This window comes from Protobothrops mucrosquamatus, unplaced genomic scaffold (assembly GCF_001527695.2).
Source record: "Protobothrops mucrosquamatus isolate PMUCROS unplaced genomic scaffold, P.Mucros_1.0 scaffold942, whole genome shotgun sequence".
NCBI classification, from domain to species: Eukaryota; Metazoa; Chordata; class Lepidosauria; order Squamata; family Viperidae; genus Protobothrops; species Protobothrops mucrosquamatus.
Genome location: NW_015387190.1, coordinates 116,515 through 144,080, shown reverse-complemented (window position 1 = coordinate 144,080; position 27,566 = coordinate 116,515). Strand labels below are relative to the sequence as shown.

At 46.9% G+C, this 27,566-nt stretch overlaps 1 protein-coding gene across 1 annotated transcript; it reads left to right on the top strand.

The window, feature by feature from the left end:
* Positions 1-1,165: 1,165 nt before the first annotated feature.
* On the top strand, positions 1,166-26,218 carry WIPI2 (WD repeat domain, phosphoinositide interacting 2). Its single transcript, XM_015819501.1, has 12 exons — positions 1,166-1,393; positions 7,515-7,597; positions 9,831-10,000; positions 10,602-10,698; positions 11,802-11,899; positions 12,449-12,541; positions 12,707-12,777; positions 21,832-21,939; positions 22,262-22,426; positions 23,009-23,116; positions 23,819-23,952; positions 25,333-26,218. Exons 1-12 carry the CDS (start codon positions 1,320-1,322, stop codon positions 25,443-25,445), a joined length of 1,314 nt encoding a protein of 437 aa, XP_015674987.1. The 5' UTR covers positions 1,166-1,319; the 3' UTR covers positions 25,446-26,218.
* Positions 26,219-27,566: the final 1,348 nt, after the last annotated feature.

Sequence of the window (27,566 nt, the reverse complement as noted above, 5' to 3'; positions counted from 1 at the left end):
CTTCTGCCTGCTATGTCCAACAGGTCCCTTGCCCATGAGATAGAGGTGATTTTTCAGCACCAAAAAACAGATGCCATCCAGGTCAAATGTGTTTAGAAATGTGGCTTTACAAAGCCGTCTCTGTGTCCAGGGAATCAAGCTGGCCGATGAAGGAGAACCAAAGACTAGGAAATTAATACGCCCTTTGTGTTTCTGTACACACACACACAAACTCACACACACACACACACAAACACACCACAAATCTCTTGATTCAATTTTCTGGCTGTTTCATTTCCCTTCTCTTCCACCACCATCTGTTGTCCTTCATGCAAACCAATCTTGGCATCCTCAGAATAGGCTCAGAGTAAGCAAATCTCTTCGGCTTTATCGGCTAATGGAGACAGCTCTAATTGGAGCCAAAAGAAGACCTCCTGGCTGGTCTGGCCCTTTTGCTAATCTAACTAATGAGAAAATGAGCTTAGAAATGGCCTTAGGGGACAACATTATTTCCTAGCACCCTTGATTTTGTCTAGGGGGAAAAAATGCATCATCTTTATCGCAGAAATGAAATGTTCCACCGTAGTTGGGTTAAAATGAACCCCTTCGAATATTGCTTCTCCTGTGAAATTGCAAGGGGAGTAAAATGAGGAATTATTATACAGGCTGAACTGGGAGCTTTTTTCCTCCATTTTATTTAATTTTATTTTCCAAAAAACATTAATGGTTCCCTTTATTCATTGGCATGATCTGGCGTTGCCTTGCACTCCTTTTCCTAAGCTAGCAAATAAATCAGGTTTTCGCTTTTTAAATTTTATTTTTTTGGGGGGGGGGGCTCTGCTTTTAAATTATTTAGCCATTTCTAACTATGTATTCCTAACAGGCACCAGTGCTCTAATTATCTTTATCATTGCTTTTTGGCATTTTTTTTTTTTTTTTGCTTCGTTTGGGGAACCCTCATTTTTCACCGCAAAAGCAGCCTGCAGGCAGAAAGCAGAACCGCGCCTGCGCACACATACACCCAGACCGGGGGGGGGGGAAGAATCCAGGTCGGCGGCTCTCAAGAGCCAGTGCGCAGGCGCCTCGCTGTTCCTCCCGGGACTCCCGTCTCCCTCCAGCGCGCCTGCGCGAGGGGCGAAGAGGCCGCTGGGAAAAGGAGGGGCGGGATGGCGCACGCGCGCACAGGCTTCGGCCGCTACAGCCGAGCGTAAACAAGGCGGCCGCTGAGAAGGCGATGAGGAGACGGCCGGAGAAGATGAGCCGGGCCGGGCGCCTCCGAGGCTGAGCCTCGCCGTCCTTCTTGCGCTCCCGCCGGCCAAGGACGCGCACACCAGGCCGCCATGAACTTAGCCAGCCAGAGCGGCGAGGCCGGCTCCGGCCAACTGCTCTTCGCCAACTTCAACCAGGACAACACGTAAGGGGCGGGGAGGGGGGGCGTGGCCAGAGGGAGCGCGCACGCGCGTGCCCGCCGCGGGTAGGGTGGGGTGGGGGGGGGGCGAGAGGCAGGAGCCAAGATTCGAAAGCAGGTGGGGGCGAGGAGGAGGAGGAGGAGGGGGCGTGGCCAAGATGCCCTTCTCCCACCTGGCTTCCTACTTCTCCCCCCCCCCAAACTGGTTGTGGATTATGGGCCTTGGGAAGGGGGAAAAAAGACTGCCCCACTTGGGTTCCACCCCAGCAGCGCATCCCAGAAAGGGTGAGGGGGAGAGGGGGCACCCAGAGGCCATCTAGCCCAGCCATTATCATTGCCATTGGGCAGGGGAAGCCCATTGAGTCATCCTGGAAGGGAGGCAGTCCAACCTTCTCCTTGGAGGGACGCCAGAGGGGCAGGACACCCCCCCTCCCCAAATCTCCATGGGGAGACGGTTGTCCATTGGGTTGGGTGGGTTTCATAAAGGGGGGAGGGGAGGGAAATAGAAGGTTAATCAAGATGGGGGGAGATTTGCCTATCAGGGGAGACTGGCCTGATTTTTCCCCCCTTTCTCCCCCCCCGTGGGACCTATTTAAAAAGTAAATCGGGGTGCAGGATTGGTGGCTCCTGTGAAAGAACTACTTTAAAAAAGCAAATTAGGGTACAGGATTATTAGTGGCTGGCGGGAAAATGTGCACCTTTGCGTTGAGAAAAACTCTTGAAAAGATTTCATGCTTTGCAACACCTGCACTGAAATTGAGGCTTCATTCATTTGGTTCTTGTTTCCTCCACTTGATGCGGTAATTTGGGGAGGTAGCCTTGTTTTCTCCTTGTTTTATTGTTGTTTTTTTTACTCTAGCATGGTGTATGTGGCTTAGAGTTGCACGAACAGATCAATGACATGGAAAACGTTAGCCTGGTTTGATTTGGTTGCTGAGTCTCTCGGTCGTGTCTCACTCTCCGTGGCCCCATGGACCAGAGCATGCCAGCCCCTCCCCTGTCCTGTACTGTCTCCCGGAATTGCCCAAATTCATGTTTATTGTGTGTTGATGACACTATCCAATCCTCTGCCGTCTCCTTCTCCTGTCGCCTTCCACCTTTGCCAACATCAGGGTCCTTTCCGAAGAGTCTGTCTCTTCTCGTTTGGTGGCCAAAGGATTGGAGCATCAGCTTTAGGATCTGTCCTTCCAAAGGACAGTCGGGGTTGATATAGAAGAATCTAAAAACCAAAAGTTTAAGCAATTTGCAGTTAGATTTGTGGCTGATTCAGCTCTGGCCAGGCTTTCTCGGTGGTAGCCCCTATTTTATGGAGTTCTCTTTTCCTGGAATTATGGATGGCCCCTGTTGGCTGGGGAATTCTGGGACTCGAAGTCATCGTGAAGCCGCTAAGGTTGGGAAACAGTGTCCCAGAGTGCTCAGCAGTGGCTGAGGCATTCTGGGAGTTGAAGTCCACCCGTCTTTACAAGTTGCCACGGTTGTGGAACGTTGCTTTAGGGAAGCACATTCTGACAGCTCACTCAAGTCAGATATTTCTGTCTTTGCAGTGATGAAAAAACGCTTGCAGTTTCTCAAGTCCATCTAAAAAGGCTCGGATAATAAAAATGAAAAAAAAAAAAACAATTCCTGACTTATCTAAATGTCTGGAGATTCTCAATCATCCAGGTCGTGCTTGTGCCAAAGGCGTTTTTCAAAAGGCAAATGAACTTTTTGTATTCTCCTCGAATACGTTTTGCTTCTCATTCAAGGAGCTTCTTCAGTTATAAACAGAAGTATCTTGGATAATTTTTCAAAGAAAAAAACAAATAAAACCCTGTCCCCTTTTGAAAAGCACCCTTGGGACCATTCCTGACTTCCCGTAGCTAGTTAAGAGTGCTGACTCTTTCCTCTTAAGATTTTACCTTCTCATAAAACAGCTTTTATAATTCTAATAAAAACCAACAACTCTTAAGTTAAGAATGTTGAAGTGGAGGGGCAGGGCAGGGGAGGGGAGCCAATATTTTCCCCCTGTTGTCACAGTCTGCTTTCACATGATTCTTTCATAACATAACAGTTAAGACAGCAACCGTAACGTCTCAAGTTTCTGTTTGTTTCTCTTGAATGTGAGCAAATGGGCTCCAGGAAAGCCAGGTCAGATTTTTTTTTCTGTGTGGTTCACTTGGGAGGAAAAACTCTTAAGCTGCTTTGGCTGTTCCCGTCTCCTCTTCTGTGGCGGCTTGTTCCCTTCGCTCCGACGGTGGTTACTTGTGTTGTATGTGTACATTTGCGAGTTGGCAGGAGAGCCTAGAACCGAAATGCTGCAGAAGCCTCCTCTCTTGAATGCAAAGTGGGTTTAATTCTTTTGCAAAGAAAGGAAGGCCCAACTTGGGCGCTTTGAAACTAGCTAGCTTTGCAAGAGAGGGGTCAGCATGGTAATGAATGGCTACTTAAGAGAGGATGACCCGCCCAGAAGTTGGATGACAGGAAGTGATTAAACTTGGGGGTTGAGCTGCTGGCAGAATTGGGTTTGTCTGTAGGCCGGATGAGCAAAGAAGGAACGCGCCGGTTCACTTTCCTGGATCCTCACCGACTAATTCCACACACTCAGCAGTTCTTGCTTCCCTTGCCCCAACAGGTAAATCCTCGATTTGCACAACTGAAGTGGGGGAAGATTTAATAATCCTCGAATTGCGAATGAGACGCTATTACAGGCCGTGCCCGACTTAAATGTTTAGCAACCGTTCGGAGTTCCGTTGGCCCTGAAAAAGTGAGGTCACCAGTCCTCACACAACCGTTGCAGCATCCCCACGATCACGTGATCAGAATTCAGAAGCTTGGCAACTGGCGTGTACTTACGACGGTTGCAGCCTCCCAGGGTCCTGTGATCACCATTTGCAAACTTCCCAGCCAGCTTCTGACAAGCAAAGTCAAATGAGGGGAAACTGGATTCGTTTAATAACCAAGCGATTCACTTAACAGCTACTTAGGATTCTCTTAATAACCCTGGCCCAAAAAAAAAGGTTATAAAATCAGGCGCCACTCGCTGGATAACCAGCTTGCTTAGCAACAGAAATTCTGGTCCATAATTTTCGTCGTACGTCGAGGACCGTCTGAGCTGGTAGATCTGAACACATTTCCCTTGGAGGAGATTTGGATGCTGTTGTTAAATTAAGGTGGCTTTTCCTAACCAGTTATATCTTCTGAGATCTGGCTGTAATTTCCATATTCCACAATATTGCAATATTAGCTGTAATCAGGACGAGAGTTGTTTGCCAAATAGCATTTGGTAGGCCTCCATGGTTACTAAGAATAAGGTTGCTGTAATTGTTGTTGTTTTTTTACAGGCTTGGTTATTATTAGTTTTTGTCCTTTAAAATGGGACCTTTGATTTTTTTTAATTGAAGCATTTAAATCCGTGCTTTTCATCCTCCAAAGTCAGGGCATTGCAACCTGATTGGCTGTGGGCAGAGTTAGTTTGAACTGGGGAGTCCGTGGTGCTCTCTCAGCATGCAGACATTTCATGACCCAACTAGGTAACATCATCAGGGCAAAACCCCACTCCCTTCTATAGCACCGATGGTGTTACCTAATTGGGTCACAAAACGTCTGCACGCTCAGAGGGCACCACAGACTTCCCAGTTTAACCCAGAGCTATTCTCTTCTGTCGAAACCCATGACTCTCCCAGCACGAGGGTCTTCTAAGGCAGACCCACTCCCATCAAGACTAATAGCCATTGATTCCCCGATTTCTGTCAATTCACACAACCCTTATTTGAAGTCAGCGATGCCGGTGACCAGCCTTATTTTCCATAGTAACAAGTTCCAAATTTCCCCTCATTTTTCTGACTGCTTATATTATGAGATTCTTATTAAAAGAAAAAGAGTCCGACAAAAACCCTTGTTTCGTGACCTCCAATCAGGTCTGTGGAGTCGGAGTCGAGGAGTCGGAGTCGGAGGAAATTTTGGGTACCTGGAGTCGGAGTCGGAGTCGGCAAACAATGCACCGACTCCGACTCCTACTAAATTTAGATTGGAATTTAAAAAAAAGCAAGTTTAAATGTCCCAATTCACAAAAAGTTATAATTAATGACTTCTTTACTGTAAAGAATAAAGACCAATGCATGCAGTGCCTCACGTAACCGCAAAACGAACACGTTAAGTGACCGTGAAGAAGCATGCTTTTCATGTGCTTCACTATATGGCACGCAACGCACAATTAGGAGCGGCAATACTTATACATTCCATAGTGTTGTGTTCTGCTGTTACAGGGAACGCAGCGCCCATGGGTAACCTAGCCTCTCACTGATAAGGGATTAAGTAAATATGTTTTTTGCAGGACTAGAGACACTTGTATAAGTGAAGGGAATGGAGGGTCATATTAATACAGAGGAGTCGGAGTCGAAAGTACAAAAAACTGAGGAGTCGGAGTACCGACTCCACAGCCCTGCCTCCAATGTACCCCAAAAGGCAGCTTTGACTGTGGTGGAAGTTGTTGCATTCCCCCCCCCCTTTAAAGGGCAGTAAAACAATAGATCATTCTGCTGAATATTTCTCATTGCCAGATGACAGGATTATCTTTAATCCATTTTGCTCTCCATAACACCGAGTCTTTTTTTTTTTCCCTCCCTTTCTTTTTTTTTTTCCTTAAATCATTAGCAAGAAGAGAACATGCCGTGAGTTCTGCTTTGTTTTAGAGTCTTGTTAAAATTGATAGTGACTTATAAATAACGGCTAGTATAAACTCTATAAATAATATCGAAACCACTAGATTAAAAAAAAATACTGACTTTCCCTTTGGGGCGCATTATGGAGAAGCGTTTTAGTTTTCTGCCCGAGTTGTACTTTCGAAAAAGAAAATGAATTGTCGCGCAATTCGTCACGGTGCTGAGATACAAATGAGGTTGTTTTTTTTTTTATAATCAATAGCTATTTCTCTCTTGAGGATAACCAGCCTTAGCAATAAACCAGGAGATTTTGTGCTGTCTCTCTCTCCTTCCCCGGCCTTCTCAAATAGAAGAATTGTGCTTGGGAGACAGGGCTGCAGAGAGTAGACAAAATATTATCTAGCTCGGCGCAAACAATTCAACCCAAATGCAAACACAATACAGTGTGGGTATCAACTTAGGGCCACAATGGAGCCTGCCCATCACAGTGGCAAATAGTGGTGGTCTTATATTGACTTGGCCGTGCTCCTATTTTTAATGACCTTTTTTTTTTGCAGGGTTAATGAAGTAAATCTCCGCAGCCATTAAGCGAACTAATTATTCCCTATGATTGCAGATTTGCTCCCTCCCCCCCCCCAAAAAAACCCCCAACAAACCAATAAGAGTTCATTTTCAGTAAAGCGTGGTCACGGAACGACGAGACTGTAAGGACCCACCTCAGCTAACCAGAACTCTTGAAACAGGCATCGTCTCAAAAGGAAACTTTTATTAGGGGTTATGACAGTAAGGGAGTCAAGGCGAGATCTGGGGAAAATCCCGCGCAAACAGTACAGTTAAAAGCAATATTCCTCCTCCCACCAGAGTCATAATGTCCGTTTGAAATCCAGCCAATCCACGGGTGGCAACGACATGCGGTCTCAAGATCTTCTCCAGCTTTCCTTTCTCTGCAACCGTCTCCCTGATAAGGGAGACACGTTCCTTTCTCAAGGGGGGAGAGGTGGACGGAGGAAAGCAGAAAGCAAAAGTCATCCCAAGCAAAAGCAAATATCTCCCCTCCCCCCCCAGCAAACTGGCAGGCCCCAAAGCAAAGTACAAGAATAAGGTTATAAATGCAGCCGTGTTGTTGAGGTCCCGGAGTTTGGTCACGTGACTGCAAAGGGGGGGGGGCAATAATCAGAATTTCAAATCCAGATCGTCAATAGCCCCCAGGTAGGTCTGCTAGAACTTCCAACGGCTGCTAAGCAACGTAACTCGAGGACTGCAGCTCTGTTTTCAACTGCCCCTGCTTGCCACCAGCTCAGTTTATTGATCTGTCGCTGGCTTTTGTGGGGTGTGCAAGAGACAAAAAGGCTGACCACTGGATTTTGCAAAAGGGAGGGCATTTGAGGGTCTTGGGAGAAATCTTAGGAGTCCGGCATGCTTCGTAGAAAATAAATGTACATTTAAAAAATCGGTATCCTTGTTTGATCTGTTGCTTATTTTTTCAGCTCCTTGGCTGTTGGCAGCGTGCTGGGCTACAAATTCTTCTCCCTCTCTTCTGTGGATAAACTGGAGCAGATCTATGAGTGCAGTAAGTGTTCCTCGGTCTTCTTTTCCCCTTCGGGGTCTCCCTTTTCCTAAATTACGGCTGCAGACTAAGGCGGGATTCCTCAGCCTTCTCAACGTTAGGATGTAAGTCGCTTTTTTCAGTGCCACTGTAACTTTTGAGTCACTAAATGAATGGTTGTTAAGCCGAGGACTACGTCTCTAACGGGAGCATTCCAGTTTCCAATATGGGGAGGTTTCTGTGAAATCGTAGCAGCTTCACGTGGCCTTGGGTCATAGACTACTCACAAGTGAAGGCGAAGATAACCTTGCAGGATCCAATCTGGGTCAGTCTTGTCTTCCGAGCTTTCATGCTAAAAGGGAACTTCCCCTCTCTCCAGGATGTGTGCCTTGGGCTATTCTGTGTGCAGCATTTATATGCTGCCTGTTGTGTGTGGCTTTTTCGTTGCTGATTGGGGTGTTGATGGCTGGCTATTCAATCGTTGGTTGTTGACATACATTCAGTTTTGCAGTTACTAAGATTGTTGGATGAGCAGGCTCAAAAACAGCCAGGGAAATTTACCCCCAGCTTACCAAGTACCTAGGAGGCAAGGACTTGGCAGCACCAGGAAACAACAACCAAGGATTTAACTGCCAGCCATCAACACCCCAATCAACATCTAAAAAGCCGCACACAACAGGCACCATATAAATAACCATACTTAGAACAGCCCAAAACACACACACTGCTAGAGAGAGGTTCCCTGAGGACGGGCCCCAGCACGAGACCAAAAGCTTGGAAGACTGGTCCTCTGGTCCCGGTGACCGATCCGGATTGGATCCTGCATGCACTTACTCGCTTGGAGCGTCCAACTTCCTGAATTTCTCTGACTAGCTCAGAGAGCCGAACGTCGTCTCCCGGTCGGATGGACTCCTGAATCAGAACCACTAAAGAACCACTTAACTTCCTGGCCATTTTCCTAGTTGGCCAACACCGGCTGCGACGCCCTTTGATAATGTTAAGATTTATATTAATAGCTCCGTCCAGGAAGCCTCACCGGCCGCCTGAAATGTGTTTAGCCGCACCGATTTTTCGTTGCTTTTTATTTACAGCTCTCCAAGCGCCAGCGAGTGGAGGACTTTAACCCCTCTTGTTCTTTCGCCTTCTCCCACTTAACAGCTTCGCGCTGAAATATGGCAGGCTATTTATAGCCAGCTGTGCTAGGAAAATGGCAACCTATTGATCCACCAGGGAGAGACAGTCTCTGGCTGTCGCAGTCGTTTAATTGACTGCCTCCATGTTCCAGTTCACTTGGAAATGGTCTGTCTCTCAGACCCACGTACCTCTGCCCTTGTTTTTTTTAAAAAAAAAATCTGCCTACTGCTAAAACTCTCACGTCTGTTTGTAACTTTTAGTGGGGTGACACAGTGGATTGTAGGGCAACAGTCATTGAATCAACCCACCCCAAGTGGGCGAACTTAAAAGAATGTGTCCTAAATCCGGGAGCCATGAAATTCAACAGCATTATAGCTGCTTCAATGCTGACGCAGTCCTGTGGTGGTTATTTCCAACATTGCCGGTCAGCTTCCTACCAGGAAATTCAATGGGGAAGCCAGCAGGAAGTCAAAAGTTATTCTTGTTGCTTTTCTGCCTGCCCATGCTCGTTCTATTTCTCTGTTTAGTAAGGAAGTATCTCTGAATGCTTTGCAGGAATTGGGTATGGCTAGTCTAGTGAAAAGAAGCACCAGGGGTGACATGATAGTAGTCTTCCAGTATCTGAGGGGCTGCCCCGAAGAAGAGGGGGTCAGGTTATTCACCAAAGCACCAGAGGGCAGGACGAGAAACAATGGTTGGAAACTGATCAAAGAGAGAAGCAACCTGGAATTAAGGAGAAACTTCCTGGCAGTGAGGACAATCAACCAGTGGAACAGCTTGCCTCCAGAAATCGTGGGCGCTCCATCACTGGAGGTTTTTAAGAAGAGGCTAGACAGACACTTGTCTGAGATGGTAAAGGTTCTCCTGCTTGAGCAGGGGGCTGCACTAGAATCCCTTCCAGCTCTATTCTATAATAAACCCCACAGGCCACAGGTTGTCTAGTAAAGTAATAGGAACTGTAGATGCCCAATGTTCTAGCCAGACAACCTTCTAGAGACCTCTTAGACAGTTTCTTGGGGGTGTGTAAGTCTCATGAAATCTGTCCTCCCCTGCATCTGCAGTTAACCCAGTTGGTTCTTCTGTTTCGTGTCACCCCCGTTCCCTTTCCACCCTCACCCTGCAGCTGACACAGAAGACGTGTGCATTGTGGAACGGCTCTTTTCCAGCAGCCTGGTAGCCATCGTGAGCCTCCGAGCGCCTCGCAAGCTGAAAGTCTGCCACTTCAAGAAAGGGACGGAGATCTGCAACTACAGCTATTCCAACACAATCTTGGCCGTCAAGCTGAACAGGCAGGTGAGTGGGGGCCCACTCAGGTGAGCTTCTGCTAGTTTTCTAAGAGCCCTGGTGGCGCAGTGGTTCGAAGGCAGCTTTGCAGGCTAACTCTGCCCACCGCCAGGAGTTCGATCTTGACCAGCTCAAGGTTGACTCAGCGGTATACAGGTAGCCCTCGACTTACAACAGTTCATTTAGAGACCGAAATTACAACGGCACTGAGAAATGCGAGTTATGGCCATTTTTCACACTTAGGACCGTTGCCCCATTCCCCGCGGTCAGGTGATCAAAATTCAGACGCTTGGCCACTGACTCCTATTTACGACGGTCGCAGCGCCCCAGGATCACGTGATCCCCTTTTGCGACCTCCTGACAAGCAAAGCCAATGGGGGAAGCCAGATTCACTTAACCACCGGGTTACCAATTTAACCCCTGCAGTGATTCCTTTAACAGCTGTGGCCAGAAAAGTCGTAAAACGGGACAAAACTCACTTCACAGATTTCTCAGCAACATAAATGTTGGGCTCAATTGTAGTCATACATCGAGGACTATCTGTAGAAGTCTTAACTGCTATTGCTATCTGCTTCTCTCCTTTTTTTTATTCCCTTCCCCCCCCCCCCAGAGATTGATCGTTTGCCTAGAAGAGTCTCTGTACATACATAATATACGGGATATGAAGGTGCTTCACACCATCAGGGAGACGCCCCCCAATCCTGCAGGTAAAGATGCTCCTTACTCTCCTTTGATCCTCCTCTGATACCTTTCCACTCCCCCATTTTAGCTGGTTACTTCCAAAACCATATAGTGGGTTTGTTCATCTAAGGCAGGGGTAGGCAACCTTGGCTCTTTTATGACACGTGGACTTCAACTCCCATAAGGAATTCTGGGAGTTGAAGTCCACGAGTCATAAAAGAGCCAAGGTTGCCTACCCCTGATCTAAGGGATGTTAGTGTCAGGCACGAAAGACCTGGACCAGATGTGAAACTGCATTTAAACTGATTTGTTTCTACCTAGTTGTGTAGGTTGAATGTCATTAACCTTGACCTAGTTGTGTACACAACTAGGTCAAGGTTAATGACATTCAAGAAAGCTTGGTCTTACTCTTTTGCAGCTACGTGGATTCTCTAGGCTGATTCCTCTTTTGACTCCACCCCCAGATTCTACAATGCTGTCTCCTACAGTTAGTTGAGCTTATCTGAGGTTTTTGACATCACCCAGATTGGGAAGTTGTGATGCACACACACACACAACCAGGCTCCTGGGGCCCGAAGGAAGGACTTGATCAGATTGAGACAGTTTCCTTCTGCATTTGCTTGGCACAACATTCAAATTGGCACCTTGTCCCCCCCCCCCTTTTTTTTTTTTGGTCAAAAACCAAGAGCCAGTTAGAACTAATTCTTGCTGAATGACTTGCTTAATGACCGTTCAAAGTTACAGCTGACTCCAAAGAAGGTACTTATGACCCACCTTTGAAGTTACCACTCACATGCACACACGACATCACATTTTTGGCAAAGCGAGTGCAGAAAAGAAAAATAACGTAACAAATAAGAAATATAAAGAAATAGCTTCCCTCTTCGCCTCAATAAATATAAACCTTTTTAACAACTTATCACTTTCTTTTAAAATACAACAAACCACCTCTTAACCGTCCCACGTGGTCTGTCCGTAGACATAACCTTAAAATCATGCGATTCAGTCCTGGTTAGCAAAAATCCATTAAGGGTTGATAATATTATTGTTGTAATTAATCTTGATCCTTTCATGGCCGTTTTGGAAAGGAGAGAGTCCTGTTGTGCCGTTTCCTCTCTGTTTTTCTTAGGCTTATGTTCCCTGTCCATAAACAACGATAACTGTTACCTGGCCTATCCAGGGAGCGCGACCATCGGTGAAGTCCAAGTGTTTGACACTATCAACCTGGTAAGATCCTGCAGGCTTCCGCCATGCTCTGACTCTGAAAATTAGGGGCTTCTTGGGTGGGTGGGAGGGCAGGAGCCGCCGTTCTGCCCTAAGTGTCACGATTCCGACAGATGAAACTCTTCAAAAGAACTTCGAGGCATTGTTTATTTAAAGAATCTTTTATTCGAGTAGCATAACATCGGCACTAGCATAATCGAAGCCAAAAACTGGATTCCCCTCCCCTGGGCACCTAGTACCAAAGCACAATTCCCTCCTCCAATTAATAGTCATAAATCACATTCCTCAATTAGCTTAAAGCGCTGGCTTCCTCTCCAGCCGGCCAATTCTTTACCAGCTCTGGGTTCAATAACCTTGATTCTCACGCTAGGTTTAGTGTTGTTATGTCTAGCTGGACTCTCGTTCACATCCCCCCCCTCCAGCATCATCTAATTCTAAAAGCGAAAGGGGAAAAGTGGGCTACATTTCCATCTGTGGTCAATGCAAAAAAACATCCGATGTTAGCAGCGTTGACACTAAGGTCTTGTGTTCCGTTCTCGTGCTTCCTCACAGAGAGCTACCAACATGATCCCCGCCCACGATAGTCCGTTGGCTGCCCTGGCTTTCGACGCAAGCGGTACGAAGCTAGCCACCGCCTCAGAAAAGGTGAGTTCCTCATCCCCTCCGTGGAAGAAAAAAAAAAAAAGGGGGAAGCTTGAGTTGATCCAGAGAGATTCAAGTGAACCAGACAGGCAGAGAAACCAAGCAGTCACTTTGAGAAGGTGGCTTGGATGGCTTTGAAAGCGGAGGCTTCTTTCTTTCTTTCAACAGGGTACGGTGATCCGGGTATTTTCCATTCCAGAAGGGCAGAAGCTCTTTGAATTCCGAAGGGGGATGAAGAGGTGATGTGTGATTGCCGTCTGAAGATGGTCCTGGGGGGAGATTGAAGGCTGCGTGAACTGTTCTGTCTCCTTCCTTCCCCTTTTCCTTCCTTCCTTCCTTCCTTCCCCTTCCTTCCTTCCTTCCTTCCTTCCTTNTCACGTGATCAGAATTCAGAAGCTTGGCAACTGGCGTGTACTTACGACGGTTGCAGCCTCCCAGGGTCCTGTGATCACCATTTGCAAACTTCCCAGCCAGCTTCTGACAAGCAAAGTCAAATGAGGGGAAACTGGATTCGTTTAATAACCAAGCGATTCACTTAACAGCTACTTAGGATTCTCTTAATAACCCTGGCCCCCCCAAAAAGGTTATAAAATCAGGCGCCACTCGCTGGATAACCAGCTTGCTTAGCAACAGAAATTCTGGTCCATAATTTTCGTCGTACGTCGAGGACCGTCTGAGCTGGTAGATCTGAACACATTTCCCTTGGGGGAGATTTGGACGCTGTTGTTAAATTAAGGTGGCTTTTCCTAACCAGTTATATCTTCTGAGATCTGGCTGTAATTTCCATATTCCACAATATTGCAATATTAGCTTTAATCAGGACGAGGGTTGTTTGCCAAATAGCATTTGGTAGGCCTCCATGATTACTAAGAATAAGGTTGCTGTAATTGTTTTTTTTTTTTTTACAGGCTTGGTTATTATTAGGTTTTGTCCTTTACAATGGGACCTTTGAATTTTTTAGTGAAGTATTTAAGTCCCTGCTTTTCATCCTCCAAAGTCAGGGCATTGCAACCTGATTGGCTGTGGGCAGAGTTAGTTTGAACTGGGGAGTCCGTGGTGCTCTCTCAGCGTGCAGACATTTCATCACCCAACTAGGTAACATCATCAGGGCAAAACCCCACTCCCTTCTGTAGCACCGATGGTGTTACCTAATTGGGTCACAAAACGTCTGCACGCTCAGAGGGCACCACAGACTTCCCAGTTTAACCCAGAGCTATTCTCTTCTGTCGAAACCCATGACTCTCCCAGCACGAGGGTCTTCAGAGGCAGACCCACTCCCATCAAGACTAACAGCCATTGATTCCCCGATTTCTGTCAATTCACACAACCCTTATTTGAAGTCAGCGATGCCGGTGGCCAGCCTTATTTTCCATAGTAACAAGTTCCAAATCTCCCCCTCATTTTTCTGACTGCTTATATTATGAGATCTATTTGATCGTCTTATTAAAATAAAAAGAGTCCGACAGAAACCCTTGTTTCGTGACCTCCAATGTACCCCAAAAGGCAGCTTTGACTGTGGTGGAAGTTGTTGCATTTCCCCCCCCCCCCCCTTCAAAGGGCAGTAAAACAATATATCATTCTGCTGAATATTTCTCATTGCCGGATGACAGGATTATCTTTAATCCATTTTGCTCTCCATAACACCGAGTCTTTTTTTTCCCCTCCCCTTCTTTTTTTTCCCCCCTAAATCATTAGCAAGAAGAGAACATGCCGTGAGTTCTGCTTTGCTTTAGAGTCTTGTTAAAATTGATAGTGACTTATAAATAACGGCTAGTATAAACTCTATAAATAATCTCGAAACCACTAGATTAAAAAAAAAATACTGATTTTCCCTTTGGGGCGCATTATGGAGAAGCGTTTTAGTTTTCTGCCCGAGTTGTACTTTCGAAAAAGAAAATGAATTGTCGCGCGATTCGTCACGGTGCTGAGATACAAATGAGGTTTCTTTTTTTTATAATCAATAGCTATTTCTCTCTTGAGGATAACCAGCCTTCGCAATAAACCAGGAGATCGTGTGCTGTCTCTCTCCTTCCCCGGCCTTCTCAAATAGAAGAATTGTGCTTGGGAGACAGGGCTGCAGAGAGTAGACAAAATATTATCTAGCTCGGCGCAAACAATTCAACCCAAATGCAAACACAATACAGTGTGGGTATCAACTTAGGGCCACAGTGGAGCCTGCCCATCACAATGGCAAATAGTGGTGGTCTTATATTGACTTGGCCGTGGTCCTATTTTTAATGACCTTTTTTTGCAGGGTTAATGAAGTAAATCTCCGCAGCCCTTAAGCGAACTAATTATTCCCTATGATTGCAGATTTGCTCCCTCCCCCCCCCCAAAAAAATACCCCCCAACAAACCAATAAGAGTTCATTTTCAGTAAAGCGTGGTCACGGAACGACGAGACTGTAAGGACCCACCTCAGCTAACCAGAACTCTTGAAACAGGCATCGTCTCAAAAGGAAACTTTTATTAAGGGTTATGACAGTAAGGGAGTCAAGGCGAGATCTGGGGAAAATCCCGAGCAAACGGTATAGTTAAAAGCAATATTCCTCCTCCCACCAGAGTCATAACGTCCGTTTGAAATCCAGCCAATCCACGGGTGGCAACGATGTGCGGTCTCAAGATCTTCTCCAGCTTTCCTTTCTCTGCAACCGTCTCCCTGATAAGGGAGACACATTCCTTTCTCAAGGGGGGAGAGGTGGACGGAGGAAAGCAGAAAGCAAAAGTCATCCCAAGCAAAAGCAAATATCTCCCCTCCCCCCCAGCAAACTGGCAGGCCCCAAAGCAAAGTACAAGAATAGAGTTATAAATGCAGGCGTGTTGTTGAGGCCCCGGAGTTTGGTCACGGGATTGCAAAGGGGAGGGGGAAATAATCGGAATTTATTTATTTATTTATTTTTATTTATAATTTGATTTGTATCCCGCCCTTCTCCTCACCGGACTCAGGGCGGCTAACAGCCTTATAAAACAACAATACAATAAATATCCATATTAAAACCAAATTAAAAGAAAATATTCGTAAAGGCCAATCGTTAAAATTACCCTTAAAATTACCCTTAAAAACCCCACTAAAATTCCCTAGGCCAAACCCGCTTGTTGAAAAAGCCATGTCTTTAGGGCGCGGCGGAAGGAGGGGAGATCCGGGATCACCCGGATCTCTGGGGGTAGTTCGTTCCAGAGGGTGGGGGCTCCCACCGAGAAGGCCCTCCCCCTGGGGGTCGCCAGCCGGCACTGTCTGGCTGACGGCACCCTGAGGAGACCCCAGGTAGGTCTGCTAGAACTTCCAACGGCTGCTAAGCAACGTAACTCGAGGACTGCAGCTCTGTTTTCAACTGCCCCTGCTTGCCACCAGCTCAGTTTATTGATCTGTCGCTGGCTTTTGTGGGGTGTGCAAGAGACAAAAAGGCTGACCACTGGATTTTGCAAAAGGGGGAGGGCGTTTGAGGGTCTTGGGAGAAAAGTTAGGAGTGCGGCATGCTTCGTAGAAAATAAATGTACATTTAAAAAATCGGTATCCTTGTTTGATCTGTTGCTTATTTTTTCAGCTCCTTGGCTGTTGGCAGCGTGCTGGGCTACAAATTCTTCTCCCTCTCTTCTGTGGATAAACTGGAGCAGATCTATGAGTGCAGTAAGTGTTCCTCGGTCTTCTTTTCCCCTTCTGGGTCTCCCTTTTCCTAAATTACGGCTGCAGACTAAGGCAGGATTCCTCAGCCTTCTCAACGTTAGGATGTAAGTCGCTTTTTCCAGTGCCACTGTAACTTTTGAGTCACTAAATGCATGGTTGTTAAGTCGAGGACTACGTCTATAACGGGAGCATTCCAGTTTCCAATATGAGGAGGTCTTCTGTGAAATCGTAGCAGCTTCACGTGGCCTTGGATCATAGACTACTCACAAGTGAAGGCGAAGATACGCGTTGTCACAGGATAACCTTGCAGGATCCAATCTGGGTCAGTCTTGTCTTCCGAGCTTTCATGCTAAAAGGGAACTTCCCCTCTCTCCAGGATGTGTGCCTTGGGCTATTCTGTGTGCAGCATTTATATGCTGCCTGTTGTGTGTGGCTTTTTCGTTGCTGATTGGGGTGTTGACGGCTGGCTATTCAATCGTTGGCTGTTGACATACATTCAATTTTGCAGTTACTAAGATTGTTGGATGAGCAGGCTCAAAAACAGCCAGGGAAATTTACCCCCAGCTTACCAAGTACCTAGGAGGCAAGGACTTGGCAGCACCAGGAAACAACAACCAAGGATTTAACTGCCAGCCATCAACACCCCAATCAACATCTAAAAAGCCGCACACAACAGGCACCATATAAATAACCATACTTAGAACAGCCCAAAACACACACACTGCTAGAGAGAGGTTCCCTGAGGACGGGCCCCAGCACGAGACCAAAAGCTTGGAAGACTGGCCCTCTGGTCCCGGTGACCGATCCGGATTGGATCCTGCATGCACTTACTCGCTTGGAGCGTCCAACTTCCTGAATTTCTCTGACTAGCTCAGAGAGCAGAACGTCGTCTCCCGGTCGGATGGACTCCTGAATCAGAACCACTAAAGAACCACTTAACTTCCTGGCCATTTTCCTAGTTGGCCAACACCGGCTGCGACGCCCTTTGATAATGTTAAGATTTATATGAATAGCTCCGTCCAGGAAGCCTCACCGGCCGCCTGAAATGTGTTTAGCCGCACCGATTTTTCGTTGCTTTTTATTTACAGCTCTCCAAGCGCCAGCGAGTGGAGGACTTTAACCCCTCTTGTTCTTTCGCCTTCTCCCACTTAACAGCTTCGCGCTGAAATATGGCAGGCTATTTATAGCCAGCTGTGCTAGGAAAATGGCAACCTATTGATCCACCAGGGAGAGACAGTCTCTGGCTGTCGCAGTCGTTTAATTGACTGCCTCCATGTTCCAGTTCACTTGGAAATGGTCTGTCTCTCAGACCCACGTACCTCTGCCCTTGTTTTTTTTTAAAAAAAAATCTGCGCACTGCTAAAACTCTCGCGGCTGTTTGTAACTTTCAGTGGGGTGACACAGTGGATTGTAGGGCAACAGTCATTGAATCAACCCACCCCAAGTGGGCGAACTTAAAAGAATGTGTCCCAAATCCGGGAGCCATGAAATTTAACAGCATTATAGCTGCTTCAATGCTGACGCAGTCCTGTGGTGGTTATTTCCAACATTGCCGGTCAGCTTCCTACCAGGAAATTCAATGGGGAAGCCAACAGGAAGTCAAAAGTTATTCTCGTTGCTTTTTTGCCTGCCCATGCTCGTTCTATTTCTCTGTTTAGTAAGGAAGTATCTCTGAATGCTTTGCAGGAATTGGGTATGGCTAGTCTAGTGAAAAGAAGCACCAGGGGTGACATGATAGCAGTCTTTCAGTATCTGAGGGGCTGCCCCGAAGAAGAGGGGGGGTCACGTTATTCACCAAAGCACCAGAGGGCAGGACAAGAAACAATGGTTGGAAACTGATCAAAGAGAGAAGCAACCTGGAATTAAGGAGAAACTTCCTGGCAGTGAGGACAATCAACCAGTGGAACAGCTTGCCTCCAGAAATCGTGGGCGCTCCATCACTGGAGGTTTTTAAGAAGAGGCTAGACAGACACTTGTCTGAGATGGTAAAGGTTCTCCTGCTTGAGCAGGGGGCTGCACTAGAATCCCTTCCAGCTCTATTCTATAATAATCCCCACAGGCCACAGGTTGTCTAGTAAAGTAATAGGAACTGTAGATGCCCAATGTTCTAGCCAGACAACCTTCTAGAGACATCTTAGACAGTTTCTTGGGGGTGTGTAAGTCTCATGAAATCTGTCCTCCCCTGCATCTGCAGTTAACCCAGTTGGTTCTTCTTCTGTTTCGTGTCACCCCCGTTCCCTTTCCACCCTCACCCTGCAGCTGACACAGAAGACGTGTGCATTGTGGAACGGCTCTTTTCCAGCAGCCTGGTAGCCATCGTGAGCCTCCGAGCGCCTCGCAAGCTGAAAGTCTGCCACTTCAAGAAAGGGACGGAGATCTGCAACTACAGCTATTCCAACACGATCTTGGCCGTCAAGCTGAACAGGCAGGTGAGTGGGGGCCCACTCAGGTGAGCTCCTCTTGCTGGTTTTCTAAGAGCCCTGGTGGCGCAGTGGTTCGAAGGCAGCTTTGCAGGCTAACTCTGCCCACCGCCAGGAGTTCGAACTTGACCAGCTCAAGGTTGACTCAGCCTTCCATCCTTCCGAGGTCGGTAAAATGAGGACCCAGATTGTTTGGGGCAACAGGCTGACTCTGTAAACCGCTTAGAGAGGGCTGTAAAGCACCGCGAAGCGGTATACAGGTAGCCCTCAACTTACAACAGTTCATTTAGAGACCGAAATTACAACGGCACTGAAAAATGCGAGTTATGACCATTTTTCACACTTAGGACCGTCGCACCATTCCCTGGGGTCAGGTGATCAAAATTCAGACGCTTGGCCACTGACTCCTATTTACGACGGTTGCAGCACCCCAGGATCACGTGATCCCCTTTTGCGACCTCCTGACAAGCAAAGCCAATGGGGGAAGCCAGATTCACTTAACCACCGGGTTACCAATTTAACACACCTGCAGTGATTCCCTTAATAGCTGTGGCCAGAAAAGTCGTAAAACTGGACAAAACTCACTTCACAGATTTCTCAGCAACATAAACGTTGGGCTCAATTGTAGTCATACGTCGAGGACTATCTGTAAAAGTCTTAACTGCTATTGCTATCTGCTTCTCTCCTTTTTTTTATTCCCTTCCCCCCCCCCCCCCCCAGAGATTGATCGTTTGCCTAGAAGAGTCTCTGTACATACATAATATACGGGATATGAAGGTGCTTCACACCATCAGGGAGACGCCCCCCAATCCTGCAGGTAAAGATGCTCCTTACTCTCTTTTGATCCTCCTCTGATACCTTTCCGCTCCCCCATTTTAGCTGGTTACTTCCAAAACCATACGGTGGGTTTGTTCATCTAAGGCAGGGGTAGGCAACCTTGGCTCTTTTATGACACGTGGACTTCAACTCCCAGAATTCCTGAGCCAGCCATGCTGGCTGAGGAATTCTGGGAGTTGAAGTCCACGAGTCATAAAAGAGCCAAGGTTGCCTACCCCTGATCTAAGGGATGTTAGTGTCAGGCACGAAAGACCTGGACCAGATGTGAAACTGCATTTAAACTGATTTATTTCTACCTAGTTGTGTAGGTTGAATGTCATTAACCTTGACCTAGTTGTGTAGGAATCTACACAACTAGGTCAAGGTTAATGACATTCAAGAAAGCTTGGTCTTAATCTTTTGCAGCTATGTGGAGTCTCTAGGCTGATTCCTCTTTTGACTCCACCCCCCAGATTCTACAATGCTGTCTCCTACAGTTAGTTGAGCTTATCTGATGTTTTTGACATCACCCAGATTGGGAAGTTGTGATGCACACACACACAACCAGGCTCCTGGGGCCCGAAGGAAGGACTTGATCAGATTGAGACAGTTTCCTTCTGCATTTGCTTGACACAAACATTCAAATTGGCACCTTGTCTATTTATTTATTTATTTTTTTGGTCAAAAACCAAGAGCCAGTTAGAACTAATTCTTGCTGAATGACTTGCTTAATGACCGTTCAAAGTTACAGCTGACTCCAAAGAAGGTACTTACGACCCATCCTTGAAGTTACCACTCACACACACACGACATCACATTTTTGGCAAAGCGAGTGCAGAAAAGAAAAATAATGTAACAAATAAGAAATATAAAGAAATAGCTTCCCTCTTCGCCTCAATAAATATAAACCTTTTTTAACAACTTATCACTTCCTTTTAAAATGCAACAAACCACCTCTTAACCGTCCCACGTGGTCTGTCCGTAGACATAACCTTAAAATCATGCGATTCAGTCCTGGTTAGCAAAAATCCATTAAGAGTTGGTAATATTATTGTTGTAATTAATCTTGATTCTTTCATGGCAGTTTTGGAAAGGAGAGAGTCCTGTTTTGCCGTTTCCTCTCTGTTTTTCTTAGGCTTATGTTCCCTGTCCATAAACAACGATAACTGTTACCTGGCCTATCCAGGGAGCGCGACCATCGGTGAAGTCCAAGTTTTCGACACCATCAACCTGGTAAGATCCTGCAGGCTTCCGCCATGCTCTGACTCTGAAAATTGGGGGCTTCTTGGGTGGGTGGGAGGGCAGGAGCCGCCGTTCTGCCCTAAGTGTCATGATTCCGACAGATGAAACTCTTCAAAAGAACTTCGAGGCATTGTTTACCTTAAAGGATCTTTTATTCGAGTAGCATAATATCGGCACTTACATAATCGAAGCCAAAAACTGGATTCCCCTCCCCTGGGCACCTAGTACCAAAGCACAATTCCCTCCTCCAATTAATAGTCATAAATCACATTCCCCAATTAGCTTAAAGCGCTGGCTTCCTCTCCAGCTCTCCAGCCGGCCAATTCTTTATCAGCTGTGGGCTCAATAACCTTGATTCTCATGCTAAGTTTAGTGTTGTTATGTCTAACTAAACTCTCATTCACATCCCCCCCCCTCCAGCATCGTCTAATTCTAAAAGGGAAAGGGAAAAAGACGGCTACATTTCCATCTGTGGTCAATGCAAAAAACATCCGATGTTAGCAGCGTTGACACTAAGGTCTTGTGTTCCGTTCTCGTGCTTCCTCACAGAGAGCTACCAACATGATCCCCGCCCACGATAGTCCGTTGGCTGCCCTGGCTTTCGACGCAAGCGGTACGAAGCTAGCCACCGCCTCAGAAAAGGTGAGTTCCTCATCCCCTCCGTGGAAGAAAAAAAAAAGGGAAGCTTGAGTTGATCCAGAGAGATTCAAGTGAATCAGACAGGCAGAGAAACCAAGCGGTGACTTTGAGAAGGTGGCTTGGATGGCTTTGAAAGGGGGGATTCTTCCTTTCTTTCAACAGGGTACAGTGATCCGGGTATTTTCCATTCCAGAAGGGCAGAAGCTCTTTGAATTCCGAAGGGGGATGAAGAGGTGATGTGTGATTGCCGTCTGAAGATGGTCCTGGGGGGAGATTGAAGGCTGCGTGAACTGTTCTGTCTCCTTCCTTCCCCTTTTCCTTCCTTCCTTCCTTCCTTCCCCTTCCTTCCTTCCTTCCTTCCTTCCTTTCTTCCTTCGCTCCTTCCTGATTTGGGGAGACCGTCTCTCTCCCCTCCAGAGCCTTTGCCAGCATCTCGTGGCCTCAGTAGGGCAGGCAAGGCAAGGGACTCCAGCATAAGGGGCAGGGAGGAGCTACCTGCAACAGACCCTCCGTGGTTGACCCGCCGTCTGTCTCTTGGCTTCCTCCCTCCAGGTGTGTCAGCATCTCTTCATTGGCCTTTAGCATGGATGGCATGTTTCTGTCGGCTTCCAGTAACACAGAGACGGTGCACATTTTCAAATTGGAGACTGTGAAAGAGAAGTAAGTCTGGGGAAGGCCGGGCGATCTCCGAATTGGCTTGAACACGGAGAGACAAATGGCTTCATTAGCAATAGTGACTGCAGGGTCCCTTCCCACAGAAAGAAAAGTTGGGGCGGGGAAGCAGAGGGGCGTCGATTATGTCCTGGGCTTCTTCTGCCTGCAATTTTTGGGGGGGGGGGGATTAGGTTGTGGTTTCCTGCAGCGGCGAAGTCCCGTAAAACTCCTCTTTGAAAAGAAGAGCGATCCCCAACTTCTTGGATGGACGCTCGTGTCTTTAGGGGACGATGTTGACGACCGTCTTTCTTCCCTCCCGCCCTTCCAGACCTCAGGAGGAGCCCACCACCTGGACGGGCTACTTTGTGGAGACCATTCGGACGTTCCCAAACTACCTGCCTGCCCAGGTGACCGAAATGTTCAACCAAGGCCGAGCCTTCGCAACGGTCCGGCTCCCCTTCTGTGGGCACAGAAACATCTGCGCCTTGGCCACGTGAGTAGCGGCAGGGGAAGGGTGGCCTTTGGCCACAAGAGCTGCCTTTGGGGGAGACGGAGGCTGATGGAGGACCCTGGGGGTTCCAGCTTTACAACTGGGCAATGTTGATCATAGTTACATGGATATCCTTCAGAATACAGCCTTGAGGCGACTTCTTTCTTCTTTCTTTCTTTTCTTTTCTTTCTTTCTTTCTTTCTTTCTTTCTTTCTTTCTTTCTTTCTTTCTTTCTTTCTTTCTTTCTTTTCCTTCCTTCCTTCCTTCCTTCCTTCCTTCCTCTCTCCTTCCTTGCTTCCTTTCTCCTTCCTTCCTTCCTTTCTCTCTCCTTTCTTCCTTCCTTCCTTTCTTCTTTCCTTCCTTCTCTCTGAGCTTGGTGGTTTTCTTGCAGACGTTTCATTACCAACCTAGATAACATCATCAGTGCTAGAAGGGAGTGGGGTTTGTGGAGTGGAAGAAGAGGAGGAGGAGGGGAAGGAGGAGGTAAAGGAAGACTGTTGGGTCCTTGGTGCTCCTTGCAGACGTTTCATTACCAACCTAGGTAACATCATCAGTGCTAGCTGATGAATCTTTAATTCCTTCTAGAATTCAGAAAATCCCCCGATTGTTGGTAGCGGCTGCTGATGGGTATCTCTACATGTACAATTTGGACCCCCAGGAAGGGGGTGAATGCACACTGATGAAACAGCACAAGTGAGTCCCCTTCCTCACTGTCTCTTCCCCCTTTGCCCTAAACTCTTCTTTGAGGGTTGGTCCTAAAGACACAACATGGGCTTCCAAGTAAGGGGGTGGGCACAGAGCTTCTAACACATCTGTTGAAGTGATCTTTGGCGACAGTGAAGAATAAGATTTGAGCGTACGTTTTCTTCAAGTATTCAGTCATGTCTGAAAACCGATGTAGACATAGTTCTTGAGTTACGACCGAGAAATAGCCATTGTGGACAGTGGATTGCTCAACAACTGCTGCAAAGAAAAAGAAAAGGAATCATGAAATCAGATCAGTTACATCAGGGATCCTCAACCTTGGCAACTTTAAGACTTGTGGACTTCAACTCCCAGGCTGGAGTTGAAGTCCACAATTCCTGGCTGAGGAATTCTGGGAGTTGAAGTCCACAAGTCTTAAAGTTGCCAAGGTTGAGGACCCCTAAGTTACATGATGACCCTTTAATGAGCGATACAACTTACGCCCATAATTCTGGGCTCAATTGCACTCATAAAACGATTACATTTGTGTGCCAACAATGATTACAATTAGACTCTGTTGGAGGAGTCTGTCTGATCTGAAATAAGGTGGATTCCTGCAAGTATGTCTTGAGTTTTCCTGCCCAATGTTGAGTTGTGCTGTTGATGGCGACCAGGACGTGCTTTGTGATGTCTCCTTGTCTGTTTCCCTAGATTGGATGGCAGCATGGAGCCAGCCAATGAAATCCTAGAATCTGCCTCCCATGACAGGCCACTAGTAGCACAGACTTACAGTGCCGCTGTGACTAGGGGTGCTGCTTATATGCCTTCTTCACCCACAAGACATGGTAAGAACCTCTTAGAAGCTTCCCACTCTGGGCTGAGATGTTTGCATGGATTCCCTGTCCTGTCAGGAAGAATAGAGGCTGAAACATATAAGGAACGGTTGCTGGAATTGGGTCTGTCTAGTTTAACGTAGAGAAGGACGAGGGGGGACATGATAGCAGTGTTCCAATATCTCAGGGGCTGCCCCAAAGAAGAGGGAGTCAAGCTATTCTCCAAAGCACCTGAAGGCAGGACGAGAAGCAACTCATCAAGGAGAGAAGCAACCTAGAACTAAGGAGAAATTTCCTGAGAGTTAGAACAAATAATCAGTGGAACTCCTTGTCTCCAGAAGTTGTGGCTGCTCCAACAATGGAAGTTTTTAAGAAGAGACTGGACAATCATTTGTCTGAAATGGTATAGGGTTTCCTGCTGAGCAGGGGGTTGGACTACATGACCTCCAAGGTCCCTTCCAACTTTATTATTATTATTATTATTATTATTATTAGTAGTAGTAGTAGTAGTAGTAGTAGTAGTAGTAGTATGCCATCCATATGACTTAATAGGCCCCTTGGTTCAAGGGCCCACCTTTGTGTTGTCACCTGGTCAATCAACACAAACAGAGAAGCATTGACTCTATCGCCATTGCCTTGGCAACACAACAGACCACAGGATTCCACCGGTCCTCTTTCTACCCCTTGTCCGTTTCTGGGTTGATGGTCATGGTTGGTGACTTAAGAGCCACCAGGTGGCGCAGTGGTTCGAGTGCCATTCTGCGGGCTAGCTCTGCTCACCGCCAGGAGTTCGATCCTGACCGACTCAAGGTCGACTCAGCCTTCCATCTTTCCAAGGCCGGTAAAATGAGGACCCAGATTGTTGGGGGCAATATAGGCTGAGTGTAAACCGCTTAGAGAGGGCCGTAAAGCCTTACGAAGCGATATATAAGTCTATTAGCTGTTGCTATTAAGACAGAGTCTCTCCTGCACTTTGGTGACAGACTCTCCTTGATCCGCTGCCCTTGTCCAGAAGGGTTGTAGCCAAGGGGGTAGGGTGTCCAGTAACGACTTAAGGAAGGCTGCAAAACCCCTCCCTAGTAACTCAAAAGAGCTCGTGTCTCGAATCCTTCTAAAGTTGGACAAGGAAGGATCCTAAAGGTGCTTTTCCAAAAGGCAACTGGACTTTTTTTCCCCCTTCCTTTCGCTTCTCATCCAATAAGCTTCTCCAGTTCTGAACCGAAGAAGCTTCTTGGTTGAGAAGCAAAACATTTTCAAGTGGAAAAAAAAAACAAGGGGAAAAAAAAGCATCTTTAGGACAACCCTGACCTTGGATGGTGGAGAATCTCCATAGGCCACCAAGAAAGGTGCATGTTTCTTCTGAACGGTTGTCTCCTTTCCATCTCCCTTCAGTCTACAACGAAGATCTGGGGGCCGTGGGGGGCGTTTGCCTGGAGGACGACATCAGCTCTCTGCGGCTAGACGAGGATGGCGAGCATCCTCCCATGATCCTTCGGACTGATTGAACTTCGACCTGTGAATTCCACTCCCAAAGCTGAGAACGTCAGTCTGACGCTTCTGGAGGACTTGTGTCCACGCTGCTGCGGACTTTGGCCTGAACCAAGAGCGTGATCCTTGAAGGAGACAGACTTCCCTCTGAAATAGTTTCGAAGCGAAACATGCACACACACAGACACACACGCCCCCACCGTAGCTTTGTAGTGCCGATTTCCTTTCCATCCCAGGTGGAAACGCACACCTGGATTTCACCTGGGTGGCGCCCCGCTTTTTTAGCCGTCAGGAAATAACCCGTATATTTTTGTTGTTGCCAAAAAAAAACCACCCCCGCTATTTATTCAGCACCTTTGAGCTTTGCATGCCTCCTTGTGCCAAGTGAACGTAGGCGAGCCAATAGATTTTATAACAGGTTTTTTTTATTATTATTATGATTTCTAAAGAAAGCAAGTTTGTGAACTTCACACTGGGCATTGGCGAGGGGAAGGAAGAGCAGCATTGTCGAGCTCAAGACGCGTTAGCTTCTTCTGCCTGGACAAGAAAAATAATTATTATTATTTTTAAACAACAACGTTTTGTTTTCCGCACGGCTTAACAGGCGTGCCTGGTGAATTTGACTCACTACTTTTACTGAAGATCAAGCGGTTCCCTTCCGAATCTTTCCCGCCTCTCCTCCGTGATCCATTTCCTCCAGCCTCTTCTCTGATTTGTATCATTTTGCTTTTTCTCCCCCGGCTCCTCAGACCATTTTGATAATTAAAACTCCTCCTGATTCTGCCTCGTTTGTGGGATTGTGGTATTTTTGTGGCCAGGGACCTTGTTTTGCCAAGCATCTTCCACCGTAAAGATAAGGCTTTGATCAGCCAAGGAGAGAGAGAAAGGAAGAAAAAGCTGTCTCTGTCTTTGGGGGCCATTTTTAAAAGCTGTGTGAAGCCAGGAATCCTGGCTTAGTAGATCACAGTCGGTTGCATATTGAGGGCACCCAACAAGGCAGTGGAGAGATCTGAATTTTGAGAGCAAGAGATGAATTGGAAAAATCTGGAAGTGCACACATGGGCAACCTCTTTGTCTTGGAATCTGTGTGAACTCCAGAGTTGCTGGGGATCTGGGTCTCTCTAGATTCCTTTCTCCATTTTTGAACGTAGATCTCTTGAGATCCCAGTTTAAGCCAGCTTCTGCGTCATTTGGCTACACGCTTGGGAGATTCCTTTCTCCATTTTTGAACGTAGATCTCTTGAGATCCCAGTTTAAGCCAGCTTCTGCGTCATTTGGCTACACGCTTGGGCTTGACATACAAATCTGTCCTGCTTTTATTTGCTTGCTTGAAGAGTGAAGGAAAACGGGCTGCTTGTTACCAGTATCATGGTTTGTTAACGTCCGATCCCTCCTGGGCTTCATACGATGTCATAACCTAGCTAGCATGTTGAGTTTAAAAACGGGCTGCTTGTTACCAGCATCATGGTTTGTTACGTCCGATCCCTCCTGGCCTTCATACGATGTCATAACCTAGCTAGCATGTTGAGTTTAACAAGTGTTCAGTTGTTAACCAGAAAGTTATGTTCCTCCTCCGGTTAGTTTTATCCAAGCTGTATAAATCGACTTGTCTCCGTTTGAAATCCTTCCCTGTCTGTCGCTTTCTTAAAGTCTTTTGGGAATCTTGTCAATTTTTGTCTAGATCCGTGCTGGGTTTTGTTTTCTGCTGATGGAAAAACCTTACTTATTTTGTTTCTCCAATCTTCAGAGCTCCTGTGGATTTCAACCTTAACCTCTTACTTCCACCTTCCTTCTCTCTCGGAAGGTTCATCCCTATATTTTGGCATGTTGTCGTGCTGTGCGTTTTCCCCTCCATCGCAACTGCCACCAACAGTTGCTCTAGGAGATTAAAAGGGTGAAGCTTGAACTTTGGGGTGTCTTCTGAAGGGCGTCTTCAAAGAAAGCTCATTTCTAGCATGTTAATGAAGGCCCACGTGTCCTCCTTAAGTTGTGGGTCATGGTTTAAACCAGGGGTAGGCAACCTTGGCTCTTTGATGACTCGTGGACTTCAACTCCCAGAATTCCTGAGCCAGCGTGGCTCAGCTTGGAAACCTCTCCCTTTCCCCTCAGCGTGGCTGGCTCAGGAATTCTGGGAGTTG